Source organism: Salmo salar, chromosome ssa22 (genome assembly GCF_905237065.1).
Source record: "Salmo salar chromosome ssa22, Ssal_v3.1, whole genome shotgun sequence".
Classification (NCBI taxonomy): Eukaryota; Metazoa; Chordata; class Actinopteri; order Salmoniformes; family Salmonidae; genus Salmo; species Salmo salar.
This window is the reverse complement of record NC_059463.1, coordinates 18,169,301-18,193,166: the sequence shown is the minus strand read 5'-3', so window position 1 is coordinate 18,193,166 and position 23,866 is coordinate 18,169,301. Positions and strand designations below refer to the sequence as shown.

General features: G+C 44.5%; 2 protein-coding genes and 1 non-coding gene across 4 annotated transcripts; 2 read left to right on the top strand and 1 right to left on the bottom strand.

Annotated features, from left to right (window-relative positions):
* Positions 1-69: 69 nt before the first annotated feature.
* trnae-cuc (transfer RNA glutamic acid (anticodon CUC)) lies at positions 70-141 on the bottom strand. Its single transcript has one exon. It is a non-coding gene; the product is annotated as a tRNA-Glu (tRNA).
* Positions 142-1,435: 1,294 nt separating this feature from the next.
* mustn1b (musculoskeletal, embryonic nuclear protein 1b) lies at positions 1,436-2,881 on the top strand. The gene is given in 3 exon segments (NM_001141319.2): positions 1,436-1,520; positions 1,748-1,871; positions 2,427-2,881. Coding segments are annotated over 3 exon segments (240 nt in total). The 5' UTR covers positions 1,436-1,511; the 3' UTR covers positions 2,534-2,881.
* Positions 2,882-9,509: 6,628 nt separating this feature from the next.
* On the top strand, positions 9,510-21,058 carry LOC106582936 (inter-alpha-trypsin inhibitor heavy chain H3). 2 transcript variants are annotated; one of them, XM_014166576.2, is made up of 22 exons: positions 9,510-9,811; positions 11,160-11,189; positions 11,562-11,585; positions 12,008-12,162; positions 12,344-12,448; positions 12,588-12,750; positions 12,849-12,959; positions 13,078-13,206; positions 13,306-13,422; positions 13,553-13,721; positions 13,935-14,060; positions 14,204-14,385; positions 14,584-14,769; positions 15,563-15,702; positions 15,989-16,149; positions 16,311-16,337; positions 16,582-16,647; positions 16,872-16,985; positions 17,151-17,352; positions 19,189-19,361; positions 20,450-20,561; positions 20,650-21,058. In XM_014166576.2, exons 1-22 carry the CDS (start codon positions 9,710-9,712, stop codon positions 20,786-20,788), a joined length of 2,733 nt encoding a protein of 910 aa, XP_014022051.2. In that variant the 5' UTR covers positions 9,510-9,709; the 3' UTR covers positions 20,789-21,058. The 2 variants fall into 2 exon arrangements, with proteins under 2 accessions (XP_014022051.2, XP_014022050.2); XM_014166575.2 differs by having other exon boundaries at positions 13,553-13,751.
* Positions 21,059-23,866: the final 2,808 nt, after the last annotated feature.

Below are 23,866 nucleotides of genomic sequence, written 5' to 3'. Positions count from 1 at the left end.
GTCTTTGAACAGAGAGTGCTTTCTGTTTTGCCAATTTAGTAGGGTTGTAGCAGGGTTTAAAAACGTGTGTTCCCTGACCGGGAATCGAACCCGGGCCGCGGCGGTGAGAGCGCCGAATCCTAACCACTAGACCACCAGGGAGCTGCCAGAGCATAGAATGATTTGTAGTAATACATCTCTTGGAATGGAGGGGGTGGACAATGAGTTATAAGATACGGGAAGGAGTCTCTGAGATCATAGGTCTTCGTAATACTCTAGACTGCCAATAGGGTACACATTTTCACAGTGACAGAATGGGCCCTCAGTAAACAGTAACAGGTGCAGTGAAACGTACAGCACTGAGTGAGGATCTATTTCTTCCCATAGAGTAGACTGACTCTGAGAGTAATGTCTCAGTACCCACAAATAGACCCCTCACTACACAGACCTTTCAAGCATTCAAAATGACTCAAACTATTATTGACACACAAGCCTGGCTCTCAAACACTTTTTGCCTCCTGTCCTGACTTGCTTGCCATTTATTGACTGTACACAGACACATGCTGACAGGCAAGCGTTGGCTTATCTCCCTAACAGAAAGGTTGACTCACTAGTCTCCCTGTAAAATGTATGGTCTTGCCCCCTCTCGGAGTCGAGTCGAAATTGTATGACCAAGTGTTGTCTGCAAAATCTCTACACCTTTAGGTAATCCATTCAGAAAAGTACTTTTGACCTCAGGTTTAATGTGATGGAAAAAGAACTCTGCCTGTAAACTAGCTGTTAGAGAGTAACCGAAAGGTCGCTGGTTTGAATAGTTGAGCAGACAATGAGTGAAAAATATGCCGACGTGCCATTGAGCAAGGCACTTAACCCTAATTTGCTCCAGGGGTGCCCTACTATGACTAACCCTGTAAAACACATTTTACTGCACCAGTCTGGTGTATGTGACAATAAAACCATGTTTTTTATTTTTTATTGTGCAGCTGTGTGTAGGCCTGTTATGGGGTTAGTAGTTACTTTACGTCATGTTGAATGTATCTAATGTTCTGCCAGTTGAGCTGAAGTGCATTCAATGAGGCCCAAAAGGACATTCCCTGACTGGGAATCAAACCCAGGCCACAGTGGAGAGAGTGCTGAATCCTGACCACTAGGGACTAGCGTGGCTTCCCAGAGTTATTTCTGTTCCTTGGAATCACTCCTAGCAGAATGTTGTGGGGAAAGGGCTATTTGTTGTCTCGTTCCCTCAGCTGTTCGCTGTAACCACATTGTAAACGAAGGAAGACCCGTTCCAGCTGCACAATCACTCACGTCAGGCCTAATAATACACCCTGATAATGGTCATAGAGCGAGAGAGGGATAGAAAGAGGGTGGGGTCCACTGACTCACTCCCAGGGTCAATAAGAGAGAATAGCCCCCTGAGGATCTGGGGGTATAAATATAATGGACTGGACAGAGAGGAGCAGTCCAGACACACCAACGTGAGCACACAGCTCCACTGACCAGAACTCTGAGATTGACACAACCCGCACACCATGTCTCAGGTAAGCCAACTTCCCTGTATCCTACTGTACTGACCTACTGTATCAACTATTGTCACTGTTTTTGATGATGGCTACATTTCCATATTATTTCCTATGTTAAGGATTCCACAATGTTTACTTTATAATAGAAAGATTGAGACAAATCAGAGGGAGTGTTGTAGGATCAGGGAAAGGTGTGAGATTTTGCCCTGTCTTCTAACCTCCATTCTCTCTCCTGCCCTCCATAGCCCGTTGAGGTGAAGAAGAAGAAGCGTCCTGTGATGAAGGAGGAGGACTTGAAAGGAGCCCGCAGCAAACTGGGGCTAAAGGGCGAGCCCAAGAGTAAGACTTATGAGGTCATGGTAGAGTGTGGTGAGTAGGACCTTTACCAATCCACAGTGTGTCATCGGAACATTACACACTGGCACTATCTATAGTACTGTCGCTTGCCTAACATTTTTTTCTACTTGTGTGTGTCAAATATAAGTAATTAATCACTTTCATATGAAAGGCAACTGACTGCATACACCCTTTTTGATATTGATCAGTTGTAGACGCTAGTGTAGGGAACATATCAGGGGGAGTAAAGTTAGTCAAGTGACACGTGAGCTCGGTTATACTTTTTAGAATGTTATCTCTGAACTATGGCATGTATTTGGCCCGAGCCCAGCTCGGATTGAGGTAGTGACAAAGTTTCCACTCCTTCTATAGAGACTGAATCTTGGATAGTCAGTCTGTAAGACAGAGTATATATAGTTGGTGGCAAGATAAGGAGGATAAAATACAACAACTACAGCACTTCTTCTAAAGATTATAGGCACATTTCACTATATAGATTTGTCAGTGTGTGTGTGTATTGCGTCATGTTTCTGTGGTAGTGCTTGGCACGCTATCTTTGCTTAGAGCCTTGTCTCTGTCCATCCACAGAGCGTATGGGAAAGGTGGCTCCCTCAGTGTTCAGTGGGGTGAAGTCTGGAGGAGAGACGGTACTGGAGAAGCCTAAAGCCCCAGGAGCCAGCATCTTTGGCAAGTAGAGCCGTCCAGTGTGGAGTGTTGGCTATCATCACTGCGCTAGAGTCTAGAGGAGAGACGGGACAGACGCATCAATGGACAAATGGCAATGAAGAAGCCAAACCTTGCTGTTATTGAATGGTTTGATACCTGTTTTTCCATTTTCAGCACGGAAATAGGCCCATCTCATTTTGAGCAGGTTGTTCATAGTAGGGTTTGTTCATACTGTATGATGACTGTTTATGATTGAGAATTTCAAGGGCAATTCCAGTGTTATGGATGTGACATTTGCACACAAAATGAGAAACAAAATGTCTCACAGAATTGACTTATCAGGTAGAAATTAAAGTGTTATCATGATTGCGTTATGCAGCGATGCTGACTAGTGAGTCATTGATCATGTTATGACGCATCCGTAACGGTCACATTCGTTACACTTAGAACGAGTACTGATAGAGAGAAAGGAAACCAATTATACATCACATAAGCCCTTGATGGAGTTAGCTTTGCACAAAAAGTTTGCATACAATCATACTCAAAACATGTCCACAATAACAACCTTTCCTCAAAAACATTACAGATGTGACACTGCCTGTCCAAATCAGCATTCTATCTTCACTAGACTGTAGCATTCAAAGGACGCATTTTTTTTCATTAACCTTCCGACTTGGTCAGAAAAAGAGGGACAAATGTGAGTACCACAAGTTCTGTGAGCCATTGCCAAAAGCTATGAAATATGGTTGACTGAAAATACTTATTTTGAGACTTTGTATCCTACTTTGTAGTAACATTAAATTTGGCAAATATAAAGGCCAAATGTAGTCTTTAGTTAAAAATACACACATTCAAATAGAATTTTATTGGTCACATATTTAGCAGATGTTATTGCGGGTGTAGCGAAAATATGGTAAATATTTTTGCTTAGTTATGAAAGTTTAATTAGGAAATAAGCTAATTTTATTTTTTATTTTTTTTCATGTTCAGGTTGACCTTACTATGAAGTTGCTCTCAAATAGTAAATGCTGAAATATTTGTCTTTATGTTTTTATAAATAAATGAATGACTTCCCTACTTATTGGTTCTGTATCCCATTGTTTGGAGTGTTATATTTTTTTGCAATGTCACAGCATTACTACACTACAATGTTGTTACTACAAGATTAGCATCTTAAACACATGGACAAAGTCATGTAAAATTAGGGTTGTCAAACCTGCCCCGGAGCAGCCTAACTCAGGGCTAACTCCATTTATCATGAAATGTTTGAGCCGTAAGTTAAGGACCAATCAAATTAGGTTCCCTCCAGCAATTGCCATCATCCCTTCATTCTCCTGAAACATATTTGGGGCAGATGACTGATTTTTAAATATTTTATTAATCAAATGTGAGTTAAAAAAATTATAGTATTGAAATGCAATATCACACAAAGTAATTAGTAATGAAAGGATGCATTTGAAACTTTTATGACTTAATACAATTTTATCGATAGCCATATTACAACTGTGTTGTGATAATTGCATTGTTTGCTCTCTAACCTGTTAATTCATATGCTTTGTGACCGTGATATATATAGGCCTAAAGGCAGAGATAAGAAGACGGTGGCAGAATAAAACCACACAGCAACCTCTGTCCTGTGAAGTCCACAAAGCATATTGCATGTACAGTAACAGACATGACCTACAGCGTGGTCAGCCAAGTTTAATTTTTGACTTTAAACAACTATTTGATTTAGAACCACTGAGAGTTGCCGCAAGTCAAAGAAAATATACCTTCACTTTGTTGTCCTTAAGCCATTTTGCCACAATTTTGGAAGTATGCTTGGGGTCATTGTCCATTTGGAAGACCCATTTGCAACCAAGCTTTAACTTCCTGACTGATGTCTTGATGTTGCTTCAATATATCCTCGTACTTTTCCTGCCTCATGATGCCATCTATTTTATGAAGTGCACTAGTCCCTCCTGCAGCAAAGCACCCTCGCAACACGATGCTGCCACCCCTGTGCTTCATGTTTGGGATGGTGTTCTTTGGCTTGCAAGCCTCCCCCTTTTTCCTCCAAACATAACGATGGTCATTATGGACGTATTTTTGTTTCATCAGACCAAAGGACATTTCTCCAAAAAGTACGATCTTTGTCCCCATGTGCAGTTGCAAACCGTAGTCTGGCTTTTTTATGGCGGTTTTGGAGCAGTTGCTTCTTCCTTGCTGAGCGGCCTTTCAGGTTATGTTGATATAGGACTCGTTTTACTGTGGATATAGATACTTTTGTACCTGTTTCCTCCAGCATCTTCACATGGTCCTTTGCTGTTGTTCTGGGATTGATTTGCACTTCTTGCACCAAAGTACATTCATCTCTAGGAGACAGAACACGTCTCCTTCCTGAGCGATATGACGGCTGCGTGGTCCCATGCTGTTTATACTTGCGTACTATTGTTTGTACAGATGAACGTGGTACCTTCAGGCATTTGGAAATTGCTCCCAAGGATGAACCAGACTTGTGGAGGTCTACAATTTTTTTTCTGAGGCCTTGGCTGATTTCTTTTGATTTTCCCATGATGTCAAACAAAGAGGCACTGAGTTTGAAGGTAGGCCTTGAAATACATCCACAGGTACACCTCCAATTGACTCAAATGATGTCAATTAGCCTATCAGAAGCTTCTAAAGCCATAACATCGTTTTCTAAGCTGTTTAAAGGCACAGTAAACTTAGTGTATGTAAACTTCTGACCCACTGGAATTGTGATACAGTGAATTATAAGTGAAATAATCTGTCTAAACAATTGTTGGAAACATTACTTGTGTCATGCACAAAGTAGATGTCCTAACAGACTTGCCAAAACTAGTTTGTTAACAAGAAATTTGTGGAGTGGTTGAAAAACGAGTTTTAATGACTCCAACCTAAGTGTATGTAAACTTCCGACTTCAACTGTATATACGATTAACAATGGTGTGTGTAAGTGAGTGGTTGTGTATAGATGTGATGAAAGATGCCCAAACAAACCAAAATCAAACTGTGTCTGCAGGGAGAGTCTCCTCAATGAAAAGGAAAAAGGTGTATTTATCCCGGGACACAACCGGGCCCAGGTGTGTCCCATTTTGCTGACGACCCTCCTGGCTCCGCCCACCGACTTCCTAATAAGGAAAACAAGAGCAAAGAGAGAATTCGGCAGACAGAGTGGGAGGGTCGTCACACTCGTTTGGACCAGACAGCATCAGATAGATGGACTACACGTAGAGAGACAGATGGGCGCTGTTTAGCTCGCTCGGGATGCTTTCGAATTGAAGGAAAATGATGAAACACCGAGAGACAAAAGATACATTATTTTATGTTGTATTTTCTTCTTGGTCCATTTTTTTTGCAGAAGGCTGGTTTCTCTTGGCAGCCATGAATACACGCCACTGAGTAGTGGGGGGAAAAAGGGACTTGTGCATTGATAAGCACACCAAATAAACAATATGTGAAGAAAGACAGCACTTCTACTAGGCCATTTCACATCAAAGCCTGATGAATTTACATGTTAACCTTTCTTTCATTTTGATTTCAGCATCAATAAAAATGGGCCACTGACTCGCCCAGGAATTTATTTTTCAGCATTGTCTCAATGAAGAGTTTGGCATTCGACTAGCCATGTGCGACATCAAATAAAATAAAATGTATTTGTCACATACACATGGTTAGCAGGTGTTAATGCAAGTGTAGCGAAATGCTTGTGCTTCTAGTTCCGACCATGCAGTAATATCTAACAAGTAATATAACCTAACAATTCCACAACAACTACCCTATACACACAAGTGTAAAGGAATGAATACGAATATGTACATAGAAGTACACTGCTCACAAAAATAAAGGGAACACTTAAACAACACAATGTAACTCCAAGTCAATCACACTTCTGTGAAATCAAACTGTCCACTTTGGAAGCAACACTGATTAACAATAAATTTCACATGCTGTTGTGCAAATGGCATAGACAACAGGTGGAAATTATAGGCAATTAGCAAGACACCCCCAATAAAGGAGTGGTTCTGCAGCTGGGGAGCACAGACCACTTCTCAATTCCTATGCTTCCTGGCTGATGTTTTGGTCACTTTTGAATGCTGGCGGTGGTTTCACTCTAGTGGTAGCATGAGACGGAGTCTACAACCCACACAAGTGGCTCAGGTAGTGCAGCTCATCCAGGATGGCACATCAATGCGAGCTGTGGCAAGAAGGTTTGCTGTGTCTGTCAGCGTAGTTTCCAGAGCATGGAGGCGCTACCAGGAGACAGGCCAGTACATCAGGAGATGTGGAGGAGGCCATAGGATGGCAACAACCCAGCAGCAGGACCGCTACCTCTGCCTTTGTGCAAGGAGGAGCAGGAGAAGCACTGCCAGAGCCCTGCAAAATGACCTCCAGCAGGCCACAAATGTGCATGTGTCTGCTCAAACGGTCAGAAACAGACTGCATGAGGGTGGTATGAGGGCCCGACATCCGCAGGTGTGGGTTGTGCTTACAGCCCAACACCGTGCAGGACGTTTGGCATTTACCAGAGAACACCAAGATTGGCAAATTCACCACTGGCACCCTGTGCTCTTCACAGATGAACGCTGGTTCACACTGAGCACATGTGACAGACGTGACAGAGTCTGGAGACGCCGTGGAGAACGTTCTGCTGCCTGCAACATCCTCCAGCATGACCGGTTTGGCGGTGGGTCAGTCATGGTGTGGGGTGGCATTTCTTTGGGGGGCCGCACAGCCCTCCATGTGCTCGCCAGAGGTAGCCTGACTGCCATTAGGTACCGAGATGAGATCCTCAGACCCCTTGTGAGACCATATGCTGGTGCGGTTGGCCCTGGGTTCCTCCTAATGCAAGACAATGCTAGACCTCATGTGGCTGGAGTGTGTCAGCAGTTCCTGCAAGAGGAAGGCATTGATGCTATGGACTGGCCCGCCCGTTCCCCAGACCTGAATCCAATTGAGCACATCTGGGACATCATGTCTCGCTCCATCCACCAACGCCACGTTGCACCACAGACTGTCCAGGAGTCGGCGGATGCTTTAGTCCAGGTCTGGGAGGAGATCCCTCAGGAGACCATCCGCCACCTCATCAGGAGCATGCTCAGGCGTTGTAGGGAGGTCATACAGGCACGTGGAGGCCACACACACTACTGAGCCTCATTTTGACTTGTTTTAAGGACATTACATCAAAGTTGGATCAGCCTGTAGTGTGGTTTTCCACTTTAATTTTGAGTGTGAATCCAAATCCAGACCTCCATGGGTTGATAAATTGGATTTCCATTGATTATTTTTGTGTGATTTTGTTGTCAGCACATTCAACTATGTAAAGAAAAAAGTATTTAATAAGATTATTTCTTTCATTCAGATCTAGGATGTGTTGTTTAAGTGTTCCCTTTATTTTTTTGAGCAGTATATATAAATGGCTGATGGCCGAACGGCATAGGCAAGATGCAGTAGATGGTATGGAGTACAGTATATACATATGAGATGAGTAATGTAGGGTAGGAAAACATTATATAAAGTGGCATTGTTTAAAGTGGCTAGTGATACATTTAATTACATCAAGATGCAGTAGATGGTATTAGCGTACAGTATATACTCAATGTTAGTGATGGCTGTTTAACAGTCTGATGGCCTTGAGATAGAAGCTGTTTTTCAGGCTCTCGGTCCCAGCTTTGATGCACCTGTACTGACCTCGCCTTCTGGATGTTAACGGGGTGAACAGGCAGTGGCTCGGGTGGTTGTTGTCCTTGATGATCTTTTTGGCCTTCCTGTGACATCGGGTGGTATAGGTGTCCTGGAGGGCAGGTAGTTTGCACCCGGTGATGCATTGTGCAGACCTCACTACCCTCTGGAGAGCCTTCCGGTTGTGGGCGGAGCAGCTGCCGTACCAGGCAGTGATACAGCCCGACAGGATGCTCTCGATTGTGCATCTGTAAAAGTTAGTGAGTGTTTTTGGTGACAAGCCGAATTTCTTCAGCCTCCTGAGGTTGAAGAGGCACTGCTGCGCCTTCTTCACCACGCTGTCTGTGTGGGTGGACCATTTCAGTTTGTCCGTGATGTGTACGCAGAGGAACTTAAAACTCTCCACCCGAGCCACTACTGTCCCGTCGATGTGGATAGGGGGCTGCTCCCTCTGCTGTTTCCTGAAGTCCACGATCATCTCCTTTGTTTTGTTGACATTGAGTGTCAGGTTATTTTCCTGACACCACAATCCGAGGGCCCTCACCTCCTCCCTGTAGGCCGTCTCGTCGTTGTTGGTAATCAAGCCAACCACTGTAGTGTCGTCTGCAAACTTGATGATTGAGTGCACACACAGTTACAAGTGTGGCGGGTGCACGATCAATATCTACCTTTGTAACAAGGATTAAGTCTGATCTGGATTGTGTAACTAACTAAAACTAGCTCAATCCAGAAAAGCTTGAGTGCATCTAGCAAGATTATTAGTATACCCCTCTGGTCTGAATGAGGCTTCAGTATCGGGCATACAGAGCCCTCCTTGATATGGTGGTCCAAATATATATCTCTCTCTCCAGCTCTACCCTCCATGAGTCAACAAAATGACTCATTTTCTTAGCATTTTGCAATCAACCCTCAGTGAGGGAACAAATACCTACTGTACATGTATGTACACACTTCTCTGGTAATGAGTGAGAACAGAAACACACATACAGTACTGTACCAGTGGGAGCAATGTGTGAGCTAAAGAGAAGGACCAGTTGGGATAGAGCGTTCTCAGAAACTCGGTTTGTCAACAGAGCTAACAAACAATGGACAAGCAGAGGTTGAAGTACCCTGATGTTATATTGACCGATAGAATGAAGTCCATACTTGCTGAATAACAGCTCTTACGAAAACTAACTTATTTACTTTTTGTGCTTACCAGATTCCATGCAGTCAGAATAAAAAACAACCTCAAATGTTCAGTTGCTTTTTTTTTACTACAGTAGGTAGAGAGAGTAGGCTATATGGACAGATAGACAAACAAATATATGTAAACACACTCACACACATCTTGAGAGGCATACAAGAACACAGACCTACACACACCTCGGGCCTCCTGCCACGCTGAGGTCAGGTCTTCTGGTCGTTGCTCCAGTATAAAAGCAGAAAAACACACACACTCTGCCACTTCTCCTTTGAGCTGGGCGGTAGGAAAGGGTTGAGTTTTCTAAGCTGTGAAGTCAGTGTTTAGCTGCAGTTTGGTCATGTCTGGATTGTGGACTGTGCTGCTGTTCTTGGGATGTGTCTTACTCCCGGCTCTGTCGCATGGAGCTCTGGTTATCTCACGGGATACCTCCACACCACAGGTGACTCTCCATTGTTACTATAAAGATGCAGGTTCTCAATTTGATCCCCCTGTTGCAGGAGGACTTACTGCACTGCAGGACATATTAAACTTGTATTGTATGTGAGGTTTAAAAAGGCTTCGGAAGTTTACAATTTCCATTTTGAAATGTCAGACTTGATTTTCCCTTACGAAAAATGTATCAACTCCTACAGAAATGTCCATGATTATCCATTATCCACATAATAATTAACATGTCCTGTTGCTGCGGGATTATTTTCCTGCTGTAGCAATATGGCTCAAATTAAGATCCTACATCTGTAGTATTTACTCTACTCTTACATCTCCTCCCTCCTGCTATATACTACTGTTACTGCATCTCTCCCCTGCTGCCATCTCCTCCCTCCTGCTATATTCTACTGTTACTACATCTCTCCCTTGCTGCCATCTCCCCCTCCTGCTATATTCTACTGTTACTACATCTCTCCCCTGCTGCCATCTCCCCCTCCTGCTATATTCTACTGTTACTACATCTCTCCCCTGCTGTCATCTCCCCCTCCTGCTATATTCTACTGTTACTACATCTCTCCCCTGCTGTCATCTCCCCCTCCTGCTATATTCTACTGTTACTACATCTCTCCCCTGCTGTCATCTCCCCCTCCTGCTATATTCTACTGTTACTACATCTCTCCCCTGCTGCCATCTCCCCCTCCTGCTATATTCTACTGTTACTACATCTCTCCCCTGCTGTCATCTCCCCCTCCTGCTATATTCTACTGTTACTACATCTCCCACCTGTTGTCATCTCTCCCTCCTGCTATATTCTACTGTTACTACATCTCTCCCCTGCTGCCATCTCCTCCCTCCTGCTATATTCTACTGTTACTACATCTCTCCCCTGCTGCCATCTCCCCCTCCTGCTATATTCTACTGTTACTACATCTCTCCCCTGCTGTCATCTCCCCCTCCTGCTATATTCTACTGTTACTACATCTCTCCCCTGCTGCCATCTCCCCCTCCTGCTATATTCTACTGTTACTACATCTCTCCCCTGCTGCCATCTCCCCCTCCTGCTATATTCTACTGTTAATACATCTCTCCCCTCTGGCTATACTCTACTGTTACTCTATTTACTTGATATGTATCTGTACCATATCTACTTTTCTGTTAACACATCTCTCCTTTGATTCATATCTGGTCTACTTTCGTGTATGTGGGTGTGGGTGTTTGTGCATGCCTCTGTGTACATTAATCGATTTATATTCATGCCAATATGTATATGCTTTACAATGAATTAGACTATGAGATGTTAAATTAGTTTGACATTCTGACCCTAAACTCAAACTTCTCCCTTGTGCTTTGTATCCCAGGGCTCTGATGGTGCTACACGGCTACTAAAGGTATGACGGTAGCTCAGCATCAACATAAACCGCACTGTCTGACACAAATCCACAACAGGAATCTGTTGCAGAATCCGTCAGACTTCTAGTCTTGAACACCCAGTGGTGCATCTGATGATACCTGATGAATATATTGTTATTTGTATTTCTCCCAAAAACAAATCTTTGAGACCATGGTTGAGTAAATATTTGAGAAAATCCTTTGCTCTTTGCCACGGTTACCCTACTCTCTATTTCTGTAAATACAACTATCATTGGCAGCTAGAAGTTTCAGCCACTTGAAAAGTAAAAAATGTCTAAGTCGTACAGTGTACTCTGTAAAAAAAATCATTTTATAATACTGTGTCTAAATGTTATTCTTTTTTTTTACAGAAAAGAAGTACAGATAATGCGGAGGTAAGGAAATCACAATATTTACGTTCTATTTGTGAGGATGATGATGATGCACTGCCACCACTATCTTCAACACTAGAAATCTGTGCCCTTGCTCACCCTGAAGTGACTCATCTCTTCTTTTTACTGGAAACACTGAGTTAATGTTTTTCACAAGAGTACAGCGGTAATCATTTGTTTTGGCAGTAATCTTGTAGTCAATGCAGCTTACTTCACACTATTCAGCTGTAACAGGAAAATACATTTTGAGAAAGTGTGTGAACGTTTTATAGGCACATTAGACAGTCATTACTCACACAAGCAAACATTTCAAAACCCTTCTGTTTCTGTTTCTTTCTTTCACTCTCTCCCTGTCTCTCATCCTCTCTCTCTATCTCTCTCTCTTCCTCTCTCTCTCTCTCTTACGTCCTCTCTTACTCTCTCAGGTGGAGGTGTACAGTGTAAAGGTGGACTGTAAGGTCGCTTCTCGTTTTGCTCACACGGTCATAACCTCCAGTGCTCTGAACAAGGCCAAATCCTCTCAGGAAGTGTTCTTCGAGGTGGATCTGCCCAAGACCGCCTTCATCACCAACTTCAGCATGTCAGTCAGCACCCATGGCATGTGTAGAAGCCACGTTATGTCTAGAAATGATAACACCAATCCATAGGACTGTTACTCTGTGCTGTGTGTGCATGTGTGTGTTTGTATGTGTGTATATCTGCGTGTGAGTGCATATGTGTTTCTGTTTGTTTGTTTGAATGACTGTGTTTTTGTATCTCAGGGAGATAGAGGGTCAGACATACACGGGCGAGGTGAAGGAGAAGGAGAAAGCCAAGAAGCAGTATGAGAAAGCTGTTTCCACAGGGCAGACTGCAGGACTGGTCAAGTGAGTGGATCAGGGCAATGAGGAGGGGACAAACATGATGTTTCCATTACACCAAGCACTCCTGTTCTCTTAAATCACAGCATGTGTTTTGTTTCAAATGTGATTGTCCTCCTACCCGGCCTGTGTTTGTGTACTCTAGGGCATCGGGGAGGAAGATGGAGAAGTTCACCGTGTCTGTGAACATCGCGGCCAATAGTAACGTCACCTTCATTTTGACCCATGAGGAGTTGCTTCAGCGTAAACTGGGCCAATATGAGATCATGACCCGGGTCAAACCCAAGCAGCTGGTCCAGCACTTTGAGGTCTGTAGATGTTTACACCCTATACTCCAAAACATCTTGTCATCATCTTGACTCCTCAGTCCTGTGTCTCATCAGTCCTGTCCATGTCTCTGTGACAGATTGTGGCAGATATCTATGAACCCCAGGGCATTGCCTTCCTGGAGGCCTATGGAACCTTCATCTCCAACGAGCTTCTCCCCCTGGTGGAGAAAACAGTCACCGACAAAAAGGTATATGATGCCGTTCTGTCCTATGAAACAACTGCATGTGGAACAAATCCTCCGAAAGAGATGAATACTATTTTGCTGTGTTGTTTTGTGTTTAATTGTATTGCCCTCCCTCACTCAGGCACACATCTCATTCTGCCCAACACTGGACCAGCAGAGGAAGTGCCCCGGTTGTGACGGCACCCTGATTGACGGGGATTTCTTCATCAAATATGACGTGAACCGAGCTGAGATCATCGGTGACATCCAGGTCAGCTGTGTTGAATATAATATAGAATCGGTATTGGGGTCAATTCCATCAATTCAGGTTGTTCATGTCATAATGATATTCATGATATGTATTTTTCAGATAGTGAATGGGTACTTTGTGCACTTCTTTGCGCCTCCGGACTTACCCCAAGTTCCAAAAAATGTGGTGTTTGTGATCGATAGGAGTGGGTCAATGCACGGAATCAAACTGAAGCAAGTAAGAGAGAAACAGTGTGTCTGAGAGAAAGAAAGAAAGATAAAAGGATACAGGAAACATATCACTTGGTTACAGTGCTGTAATTGTAGTTGATGTTCAGATTGACCTGAGAGCCTTTGATCCCTCCTAGACAAAGGAAGCTATGCTGACCATCCTGAATGACCTGGCTGAGGACGACTACTTCGGCATTGTCCTATTTGACTCTAGCATCTCAACATGGAAGGAATCTCTTACCAAGGCCACCAAGGAAAATGTGTCTGAAGCCCAAACATTTATCCAAGGAATAACTGATTCGGGAAGTGAGCCATTATGTGTTGAATGGGAACAGGGTGACATACAGAGACAGATCATTAATGACGTTTCTGTCGTTAGGACACGTATTAAAACTATGACAGTACAACACTTGGGCAAGCAGTATGATAAAACTGAGTGAGGTGCATTTATGTTACAAAATGATGTCTATCAAATACATTTGATAACACCTGGATTCATTTTGGGTGTTCTCCTTTTAGCCACTAATATAAATGATGCTGTGATGAAAGCTGTGGACATGATAATGAAAGGCAAACGAGACAAGAATGTCCCGGAGAGGAGTGTGTCTATGGTTATCTTAATGACAGATGGAATGCCCAACTCAGGTGCGAACAGGTTTCCTTCCCTTCTGATCTTACTTATTTGTTTGGGACTGCCGTTTTAACATTGAAGTGGCCATCTGATTTATTGCTCTATATTAGATCCAGCCGGTAAGGTCATGGTACATGCCATCTGTGTTTGTGTACAGGAGAGTCTTCTGTACCACAGATTCAGGAGAATGTCCTTCTTGCTATGGGTGGGAACATGACTCTGTTCTGTCTGGGCTTTGGGGATGATGTGGATTACTCCTTTCTGGATGTGATGTCTAGACAGAACAAGGGACTGGCCCGAAGGATCTATGAGGGCTCCGATGCCACTGTCCAGCTTCAGGTATGGACCAGGGCTCTGTTCCAAATCTCACAATAGTCACTTTTCTGTGGCCTTCTGGTTTGACCATAGCGTCACAGGAAGGATAAAACTATGTAGGTTGAGGTCTTATATAGATCCTACGTTTTGGCATTATTGATAATGTACTGTCAGAAATTACAATAGACAAATGATTTGGTGATGTGTGCATTTGTGTCCGAGGGTTTCTATGAGGAAGTAGCCAGCCCCCTCCTCTCCGAGGTGGACCTGCGTTACCCTGACAACCTGGTGAACTCTCTGACCACCAGTCACTACAAGCAGCTGTTCAACGGCTCAGAGATCGTGGTAGCTGGCCGGCTCACTGACTATAGCCTGGATAACTTCCTGGTGGAGGTGTTTGCACATGGGGTGAGGAACAGACAGGCACAACGCAACACACCACCCGGATACTGAGCTTAGAAAGATGGATCTTTCTTTGCACCTGAAGGGCATTGCGACTCAAGTATTGTACAATTCTCAACCCAACTAATGCTTCTCTCTCACTCCTTCTCTGTGTCTAACACCTCTTTCTCTTCTCTCTCACTCCTTCTCTGTGTCTAACACCTCTTTCTCTTCTCTCTCACGCCTTCTCTGTGTCTAACACCTCTTTCTCTTCTCTCTCACTCCTTCTCTGTGTCTAACACCTCTTTCTCTTCTCTCTCACGCCTTCTCTGTGTCTAACACCTCTTTCTCTTCTCTCTCACGCCTTCTCTGTGTCTAACACCTCTTTCTCTTCTCTCTCACTCCTTCTCTGTGTCTAACACCTCTTTCTCTTCTCTCTCACTCCTTCTGTGTCTAACACCTCTTTCTCTTCTCTCTCACTCCTTCTGTGTCTAACACCTCTTTCTCTTCTCTCTCACTCCTTCTCTGTGTCTAACACCTCTTTCTCTTCTCTCTCACTCCTTCTCTGAGTCTAACACCTCTTTCTCTTCTCTCTCACTCCTTCTCTGTGTCTAACACCTCTTTCTCTTCTCTCTCACTCCTTCTCTGTGTCTAACACCTCTTTCTCTTCTCTCTCACTCCTTCTCTGTGTCTAACACCTCTTTCTCTTCTCTCTCACTCCTTCTCTGTGTCTAACACCTCTTTCTCTTCTCTCTCACGCCTTCTGTGTCTAACACCTCTTTCTCTTCTCTTCTCTCTCACTCCCTCACTCTTTTTTTAGTTTGAGGAGGACTTTATTGTGAAAGGCCAGGCCAGTGCCCAGGAGTGGGACATACTGTACCCTGAGCAGGAGTACATATTCGGGGACTACACTGAGCGTCTTTGGGCCTACCTCACCATCCAAGAACTGTTAAGCAAGAGGTTTGTGTGATCAGCTAACTGCTATTACTGATGTCTGGTGAACACTCCAGAACTAAATGGTGCCTTAGCATTATCCAAATGCCTATAACTCACTGGTGGTTGAGAGCTTAGCTTTGGAATCTAATGAATGGAACTGGGTATATTAAAGTAACTCAGTTTGTAAATATTCCATTCTTTTCTGCCCTGCGGTGTAAGTTAAACCAAACCTAACCCAAGTTAAACCGAACCTAACCTCTAATCCAAACCTAATGCAATAACACCATTCGTCCTATGTTTCTCTTGTCAGAGAGACTGGTAATGCGGAGGAGAAGGGAAATGCCACTGCCAAGGCTCTGGAGATGTCCCTGCAGTACAGCTTCGTCACCCCCCTTACCTCCATGGTGGTCACCAAGCCTGAGACTGACGAGGGGCCAGAGGGCCCCCTCATCGCCGACAAGCTGACCGAGGGTATGTGACCCAGTGGGTTGGGAGAGGGGCAGGGGCAGGGGGAGACAACCAGTACATCTGGCGTGTCTTATCTGACATGTTTATCTCAGTGGTTATGGAAATCCTTGCATCGATTGTCAAATGTGTCTGTCTGACTGTTTTCTCCTACTACTGTTTGACAGATGAAAGGCAGAAAGCCCAGAGATTTGGTAAGCACATGCCATGAATGGACATGACTGGATCCTTCAACTAAATGGCTTTCTATGTCATTATAGTGGATCACCTGGATTTATGACATGGAAAGCTGACACCAAATGATTTGTGGTTAGAAACTGAGGATATTGCATGGTAATATACACCCTGTTATATTCAGGGTAAATCTATCAAATGCATTTTACCACTTTGAATGTGGAAAACGTTATTTGCCATCTGACATCTTGCCGTGATTTTCAGGTAATTATGGACCCCAGCTGATGAGCAACACCTGGGCGCACAGCAGGAACTCACCTATAAACTTTGGTGAGTCCATCTTCATTCAGAGTGACCCTCCTGTCAGACATGGGTTACTTCAGGATTTTCTATGTGCTTCACCAACTACAGAAATGTTATATTTATATTTAGTATTTTCAATGCCCACCATGCTGTCACGCCCGGACTATAATAGAGTGATACAATGTTTGGATGGGCTTAGCCTCAACCAAATCAAATGTAAAAGCTGGAACAACCTGTTGATGAATCTGCAGTGGATGGAGACCCTCATTTCATGATTGAGTTGCCAGAGCAGGAGGATGCACTGTGCTTCAACGTAGACGACAAACCTGGTACCATCTTCAACCTAGTGAGAGACCAGCTGGCAGGTGAATATGGAGAAAGTAGACATTATTTGAAATTGACCAACCTTTGACACTAATGCGTCTTTGAAGGCATGAAATCAAAACATGACACTTGTTTTATAAAATAATGAACACATATCAAATCTATATTATACCAACAGCTTGCCTCAATCCCATGCTGCCTTGCAGGTATTTTGGTCAACGGCCAGACCATTGGGGATAAGAAAGTGGCCCCTGATGGCAAGGTGAACACCTACTTCGGTCGCTTTGGCATCGTTCACCAGGGGCTGGGGGTGAGACTGGAGGTGACCACTCATGACATCACTGTGTCCCAGGATGGCAAGCAGGCCAAGCTCTTCTGGTCAGACACCGCCTCTCTTAAGGGAGCCAAGTAAGCACCCTTACTCATTCTGGTTTTGCCGTTCTGGCTTCCATATAACTCGTAGAACTAAAAACTAAAGCTTGATACGTACAGTTGAAGTCGGAAGTTTACATACATTTATGTTGGAGTCATTAAAACTCGTTTATCAACACTCCACAAATTTCTTGTTAACAGCTATAATTTTGGCAAGTCGGTTAGGACATCTACTTTGTGCATGACACAAGTCATTTCCCAACAATTGTTTACAGACAGATTATTTCACTTATAATTCACTGTATCAAATTCCAGTGGGTCATAAGTTTACATACACTAAGTTGACTGTGCCTTTAAACAGCTTGGAAAATTCCAGAAAATGGTGTCATGGCTTTAGAAGCTTCTGATAGGCTAATTGTCATACTTTGAGTCAATTGGAGTTGTACCTGTGGATTTATTTCAAGGCCTACCTTCAAACTCAGTGCCTCTTTGCTTGACATCATGGGAAAATCAAAAGAAATCAGCCAAGACCTCAGAAAAAAAATTGTAGACCTCCACAAGCCTGGTTCATCCTTGGGAGCAATTTCCAAATGCCTGAAGGTACCACGTTCATCTGTACAAACAATAGTACGCAAGTATAAACACCATGGGACCACGCAGCCGTCATACCGCTCAGGAAGGAGACGAGTTCTGTCTCCTAGAGATGAACGTACTTTGGTGCGAGAAGTGCAAATCAATCCCAGAACAACAGCAAAGGACCTTGTGAAGATGCTGGAGGAAACAGGTACAAAAGTATCTATATCCACAGTAAAATGAGTCCTATATCGACATAACCTGAAAGGCCGCTCAGCAAGGAAGAAGCCACTGCTCCAAAACTGCCATAAAAAAGCCAGACTACGGTTTGCAACTGCACATGGGGACAAAGATTGTACTTTTTGGAGAAATGTCCTCTGGTCTGATGAAACAAAAATAGAACTGTTTGGCCATGATGACCATCGTTATGTTCGGAGGAAAAGGGGGAGGCTTGCAAGCCGAAGAACACCATCCCAACCGTGAAAAATGGGGGTGGCAGCATCGTATTGTGGGGGTGCTTTGCTGCAGGAGGGACTGGTGCACTTCACAAAATAGATGACATCATGAGATAGGAACATTATGTGGATGTATTGAAGCAACATCTCAAGACATCAGTCAGGAAGTTACATCTTGGTCGCAAATGGGTCTTCCAAATGGACAATGACCCCAAGCATACTTCCAAAGTTGCGGCAAAATGGCTTAAGGACAACAAAGTCAAGGTATTGGAGTGGCCATCACAAAGCCCTGACCTCAATCCTATGGAAAAGTTGTGGGCAGAACTGAAAAAGCGTGTGCGAGCAAGGAGGCCAACAAACCTGACTCAGTTACACCAGCTCTGTCAGGAGGAATGGGAAAAAATTCACCCAACTTATTGTGGGAAGCTTGTGGAAGGCTACCCAAAACGTTTGACCCAAGTTAAACAATTTAAAGGCAATGCTACCAAATACTAATTGAGTGTATGTAAACTTCTGACCCACTGGGAATGTTATGAAGGAAATGAAAGCTAAAATAAATAATTCTATCTACTATTATACTGACATTTCACATTCTTAAAATAAAGTGGTGATCCTAACTGACCTAAGACAGGGAATTTTTACAAGGATGAAATGTCAGGAATTGTGAAAAACTAAGTTTAAATGTAATTGGCTAAGGTGTATGTAAACTTCTGACTTCAACTGTAGAGACCAGAGTTTCTATCTCAAATGCAACCTCCCTACCACATTAGGTTGAAGGGTCATCTAACGTTTTATTCTGTCATCGTGGTTAAACCACCTCTCTCTGCCTTTCTCCCTCCTACAGTATGGACCTGCAGGTGACCAAAGACAGCAGCTTGACCGTCACCCTCAGGGACTCGGTCCGGTTTGTGGTCATCTTACACAGGGTGTGGAAGCAGCACCCATACCACCAGGACTATCTGGGCTTCTATACCCTGGACAGCCATCTCCTCTCCCCCAGCGTCCACGGCCTTCTAGGTAGGACAGCCATCTCCTCTCCCCCAGCGTCCACGGCCATCTAGGTAGGACAGCCACCTCCTCTCCCCCAGCGTCCACGGCCTTCTAGGTAGGACAGCCACCTCCTCTCCCCTAGCGTCCACGGCCTTCTAGGTAGGACAGCCACCTCCTCTCCCCCAGCGTCCACGGCCTTCTAGGTAGGACAGCCACCTCCTCTCCCCCAGCGTCCACGGCCTTCTAGGTAGGACAGCCACCTCCTCTCCCCCAGCGTCCACGGCCTTCTAGGTAGGACAGCCACCTCCTCTCCCCCAGCGTCCACGGCCTTCTAGGTAGGACAGCCACCTCCTCTCCCCCAGCGTCCACGGCCTTCTAGGTAGGACAGCCACCTCCTCTCCCCCAATGTCCACGGCCTTCTAGGTAAGACAGCCACCTCATCTCCCCCAGCGTCCACGGCCTTCTTTGGAAACAGCCACCTCCTCTCCCCCAGCGTCCACGGCCTTCTAGGTAGGTCAGCCACCTCCTTTCCCCCATCGTCCACGGCCTTCTAGGTAGGACAGCCACCTCCTCTCCCCCATCGTCCACGGCCTTCTAGGTAGGACAGCCACCTCCTCTCCCTCATTGTCCACGGCCTTCTAGGTAGGACAGCCACCTCCTCTCCCCCAATGTCCATGACCTTCTAGGTAGGACAGCCACCTCCTCTCCCCCAATGTCCATGACCTTCTAGGTAGGACAGCCACCTCCTCTCCCCCAATGTCCATGACCTTCTAGGTAGGACAGCCACCTCCTCTCCCCCATTGTCCACGACCTTCTAGGTAGGACAGCCACCTCCTCTACCCCATCGTCCATGGCCTTCTAGGTAGGACAGCCACCTCCTCTCCCCCAATGTCCATGGCCTTCTAGGTAGGACAGCCACCTCCTCTACCTCATCGTCCATGGCCTTCTAGGTAGGACAGCCACCTCCTCTCCCTCAACGGCCTGCTAGGTACCACCAGGGGCGCAATCTGTCATTGGCAGTGCCAGATGAAGTTGCTGGAGGTTTACTCTGCATTATATTGGACAATTGTCTGTTTAGCTGATCAATTAAGATGTATTGTATTGTCCCCATGCAGGCCAGTTTTACCATGGCGTGCAGTTTGAGGTGAGAGACATGCGTCCAGGAGAGGTGCCAGAGAAACCAGATGCCACCATGCTAGTGAAGGGACAGGAGCTTACAGTGACTAGGTAGATGTCTACACACACACACACACACACACAGTACATACACACACTTTTCGCATCATTGTCTCTCCTCCTTGCTGTGTTTCCACAGGGGCTGGCAGAGGGACTTCCGCTGGGATGTGAAGAATGGAGAGAACATCCCCTGCTGGTTCATCCATAGCAACGGTAACGGCCTCATCGATGGAAACCACACAGACTACATCATGTCTGGACTCTTCAAGACTGTCTGAGTCTGGTACACTAGCAGTCAACCTCCTCAAACTGTACAATACATTAGTCACACATTTCACATGGATTCAACACCCTGTATGTACTACAGATATGCCATCATGGCATGAGAATAATTAGATCAAATCTGACTGGAGTACATTTCATTAAAAGATAAGTGGCAAGAAAGGGGACACAAGTGGCCGTCGAAGATTCATTTGTTTTTATATATATATTGATATAGATAGTGATGAGCAAAACCTGTTGAAATAAATGGACCCACTTCCACCTAACTTGTGTGTGTGTACTTTTTCCCACGTTGAATGGCCACGGAGAGAGAAAGATATACAGAATGAATAAAAATCAACGCTGCTGTGTGCTTGACGTAGGGGCGTCGGTCAGACCTGACCTCAGCCTGGGTATGTGTGTGTCTTGCTCTGCCCAGTTTAACTAGGCGTAGCTCATGCCAGTTACATCATCCGGATATGAGGTCACTTCCCAACAGCATCACATAAGGCGTCTCTGTTAAAAGGCAGTTTGAAGAGTGGCTGAGCTAATAAACCAGACAGAGTGTTTCTGTTTTAATAAAGTAGGTCCTCTACAGTCATTTAGAAACCACACCTTTGATTCAGTGGGACACAAGGATAGTGACAGGCCCCTTGAAGGGTGGAGGGATGGACGTGTGTGTGTGTGTGTGTGTGTGTGTGTGTGTGTGTGTGTGTGTGTGTGTGTGTGTGTGTGCGTGCGTGCGTGCGTGTGTGTGCACTTGTTTTCCTACATTATCAGGATCCCAATGTCCTAATATTTCACTTTAATAATTTTTTTCAGGTCCTGAATTTGTTCAAATTATATTTTAAGCCTAATGTTTTAGGGTTAGGGTTTTTGGGGTTAGGGTTAGGTTAAGGGTTAGGTTTAGGGTTAGGGAAAATAGGATTTTTAATGATGAAAACGTTTTACACTCCAATAAGTGTGTGTGTGTGTGTGTGTGTGTGTGTGTGTGTGCGCGCACGCACATGCAGTACATCTGTGCACTAACTTTACTGTAACAGTGTGCTTTGTCTCCCCAGCTTTGATTACATGGCTGGGGTGTGTTTCCTAATGGGTCCTGGGCAGGAGCGCTGACCAAAGTCATGTCGGAAGTTCAGGAGTTGAGAGGGATTTTCTTAAGGGGGTCTTTGGGGGTATGTATGCATTTGGAGGAGGGACATTAATTCACACCAGATGTGGGAGGTGTTGGGGATTGTTTGGAAGGCCTCCAGCCCACTACTCCGAGGGCCAAATCCAAACTTGATATACACTGAGTGTACAAACATTAAGAACACATGCTCTTTTCATGACATAGGCTGACCAGGTGAAAGCTATGATCCCTTATTGAATTTTAAGCCTTACACAATCCATGTCTTATGTGTGCCATTCACAGGGTGAATGGGAAAGACAAAAGATTGAAGTGCCTTTGAAAGGAGTATGGTAGTAGGTGCCAGGTGCACCGGTTTGTGTCAAGAACAGCAATGCTGCTGGGTTTTTCACGCTCAAAAGTTTCCTGTGTGTATCAAGAATGGTCCACCACCAAAAGGAAATCCAACCAACTTGACACAACTGTGGAAAGCATTGGAGTCAACATGGCCAGCATCCCTGTGGAATGCTTTCGACACCTTGTAGAGTCCATGCTCCGACGAATTGAGGCTATTCTGAGTGCAAAAGGGTGGGGTTGCAACTCGATATTAGGAAGGTGTTCCTAATGATTTGTATACTCAGTGTATGTGCGCAACTTCAACTTTCACGCATGTCTAGGTGTGATTTGTCTGAATGTCTCTCTCTTTCTCTGTCCCTTGTCCTAGATATCTGGCTTTCTGTCTATCAAAGACCAGTGGAGCAACTCCATTCTTGAGTCTTGATAATTAAGTCCTGAAATACATTATAATGGCTTGAAGCTATGATAGCTCAGCCCATAGCCAGCATGTAGGTGTCCTTTTTAACCACAGGAGGGCAGCAGAGACCTGTGACAATACTGTAGTGTAGTCTCTAATCAATGGCTGTCAAGGTCATCAGTCATTATCCATAGAGAATGATAGAGGCCTCTAGTGGCCAAAAGGCTATAGCATGGATAGCACCATTGAGGGCTTCCACCATTTTAATGTAATCAACTGGGTGGGACTTCCAACTTCATTGGCTGATCTCTCCTGGTGACCCAGTTGGAGTCATGTCCAACCGGGTCATCAGGAGCGATCAGCCAATCATGAAGAATAAAATGGAGATAGACTCAATTGCGCTGCCTGTGCTGTCACAGACACTATAATGGCTGATACAAAGAAGAGTCCACTATCTACCTCTATGTCGTTATCCCATTACTGTAATGCCTCTCATTGCCAATGATTGGCAACTTGGGCCTTGGACCACTAAAATCAACCACTGGACACAACAAACCCACTTTAAAAACATATTTGACTTTCCAAGACTTCAAATAATACTCTTGATTTTTAAACATCAGTGCTGAATCAGACTTTGTGACAAATCAACATTGGAGGGCATTACTGTCTGGACCAGAGGAGTTGGGAAACACTGGTTTATATCTCAAGCAAATAAAAATATCTATATTTCGGTGCTCCTAGATTTTATGTTGTGCTACCAACAAAAAATGTTAACTTATAGCCCTGACTGTCTCATCATTGAAAATAAGAATTTGTTCTTAACTGACTTGCCTAGTTAAATACAGGTAAAATATATATATATTTTTTCAATTCAAGCAGTCTGATTGGGACAAAAAATACAGTATATATACTTTATACCTAGTATGAATTCAACATTACAATAAATGAGGCTACATTAGCATCCTATCTTAAACTGCAGTGAAATCCATAGTATGTTAACTCTCATAGAGAAGCTAGTTCATGTTACTTGTTTCTTATTCCCCTTGTCGCTGGCCTCTACCTCCCTCAATGCCCGGCTCTGCCTCACCCCCTTCTTTACCCCTTCCTCACCTCTCAGGACTCACCTCCCACTCACCTCCCTCCCCCATGGCGACCTTTGTCCTCATTAGAATTTTTCACATTGCTGTTGCCGCTGGTGCGTGATGCCGGGACTGAGCACTCTTTGTGCAGACG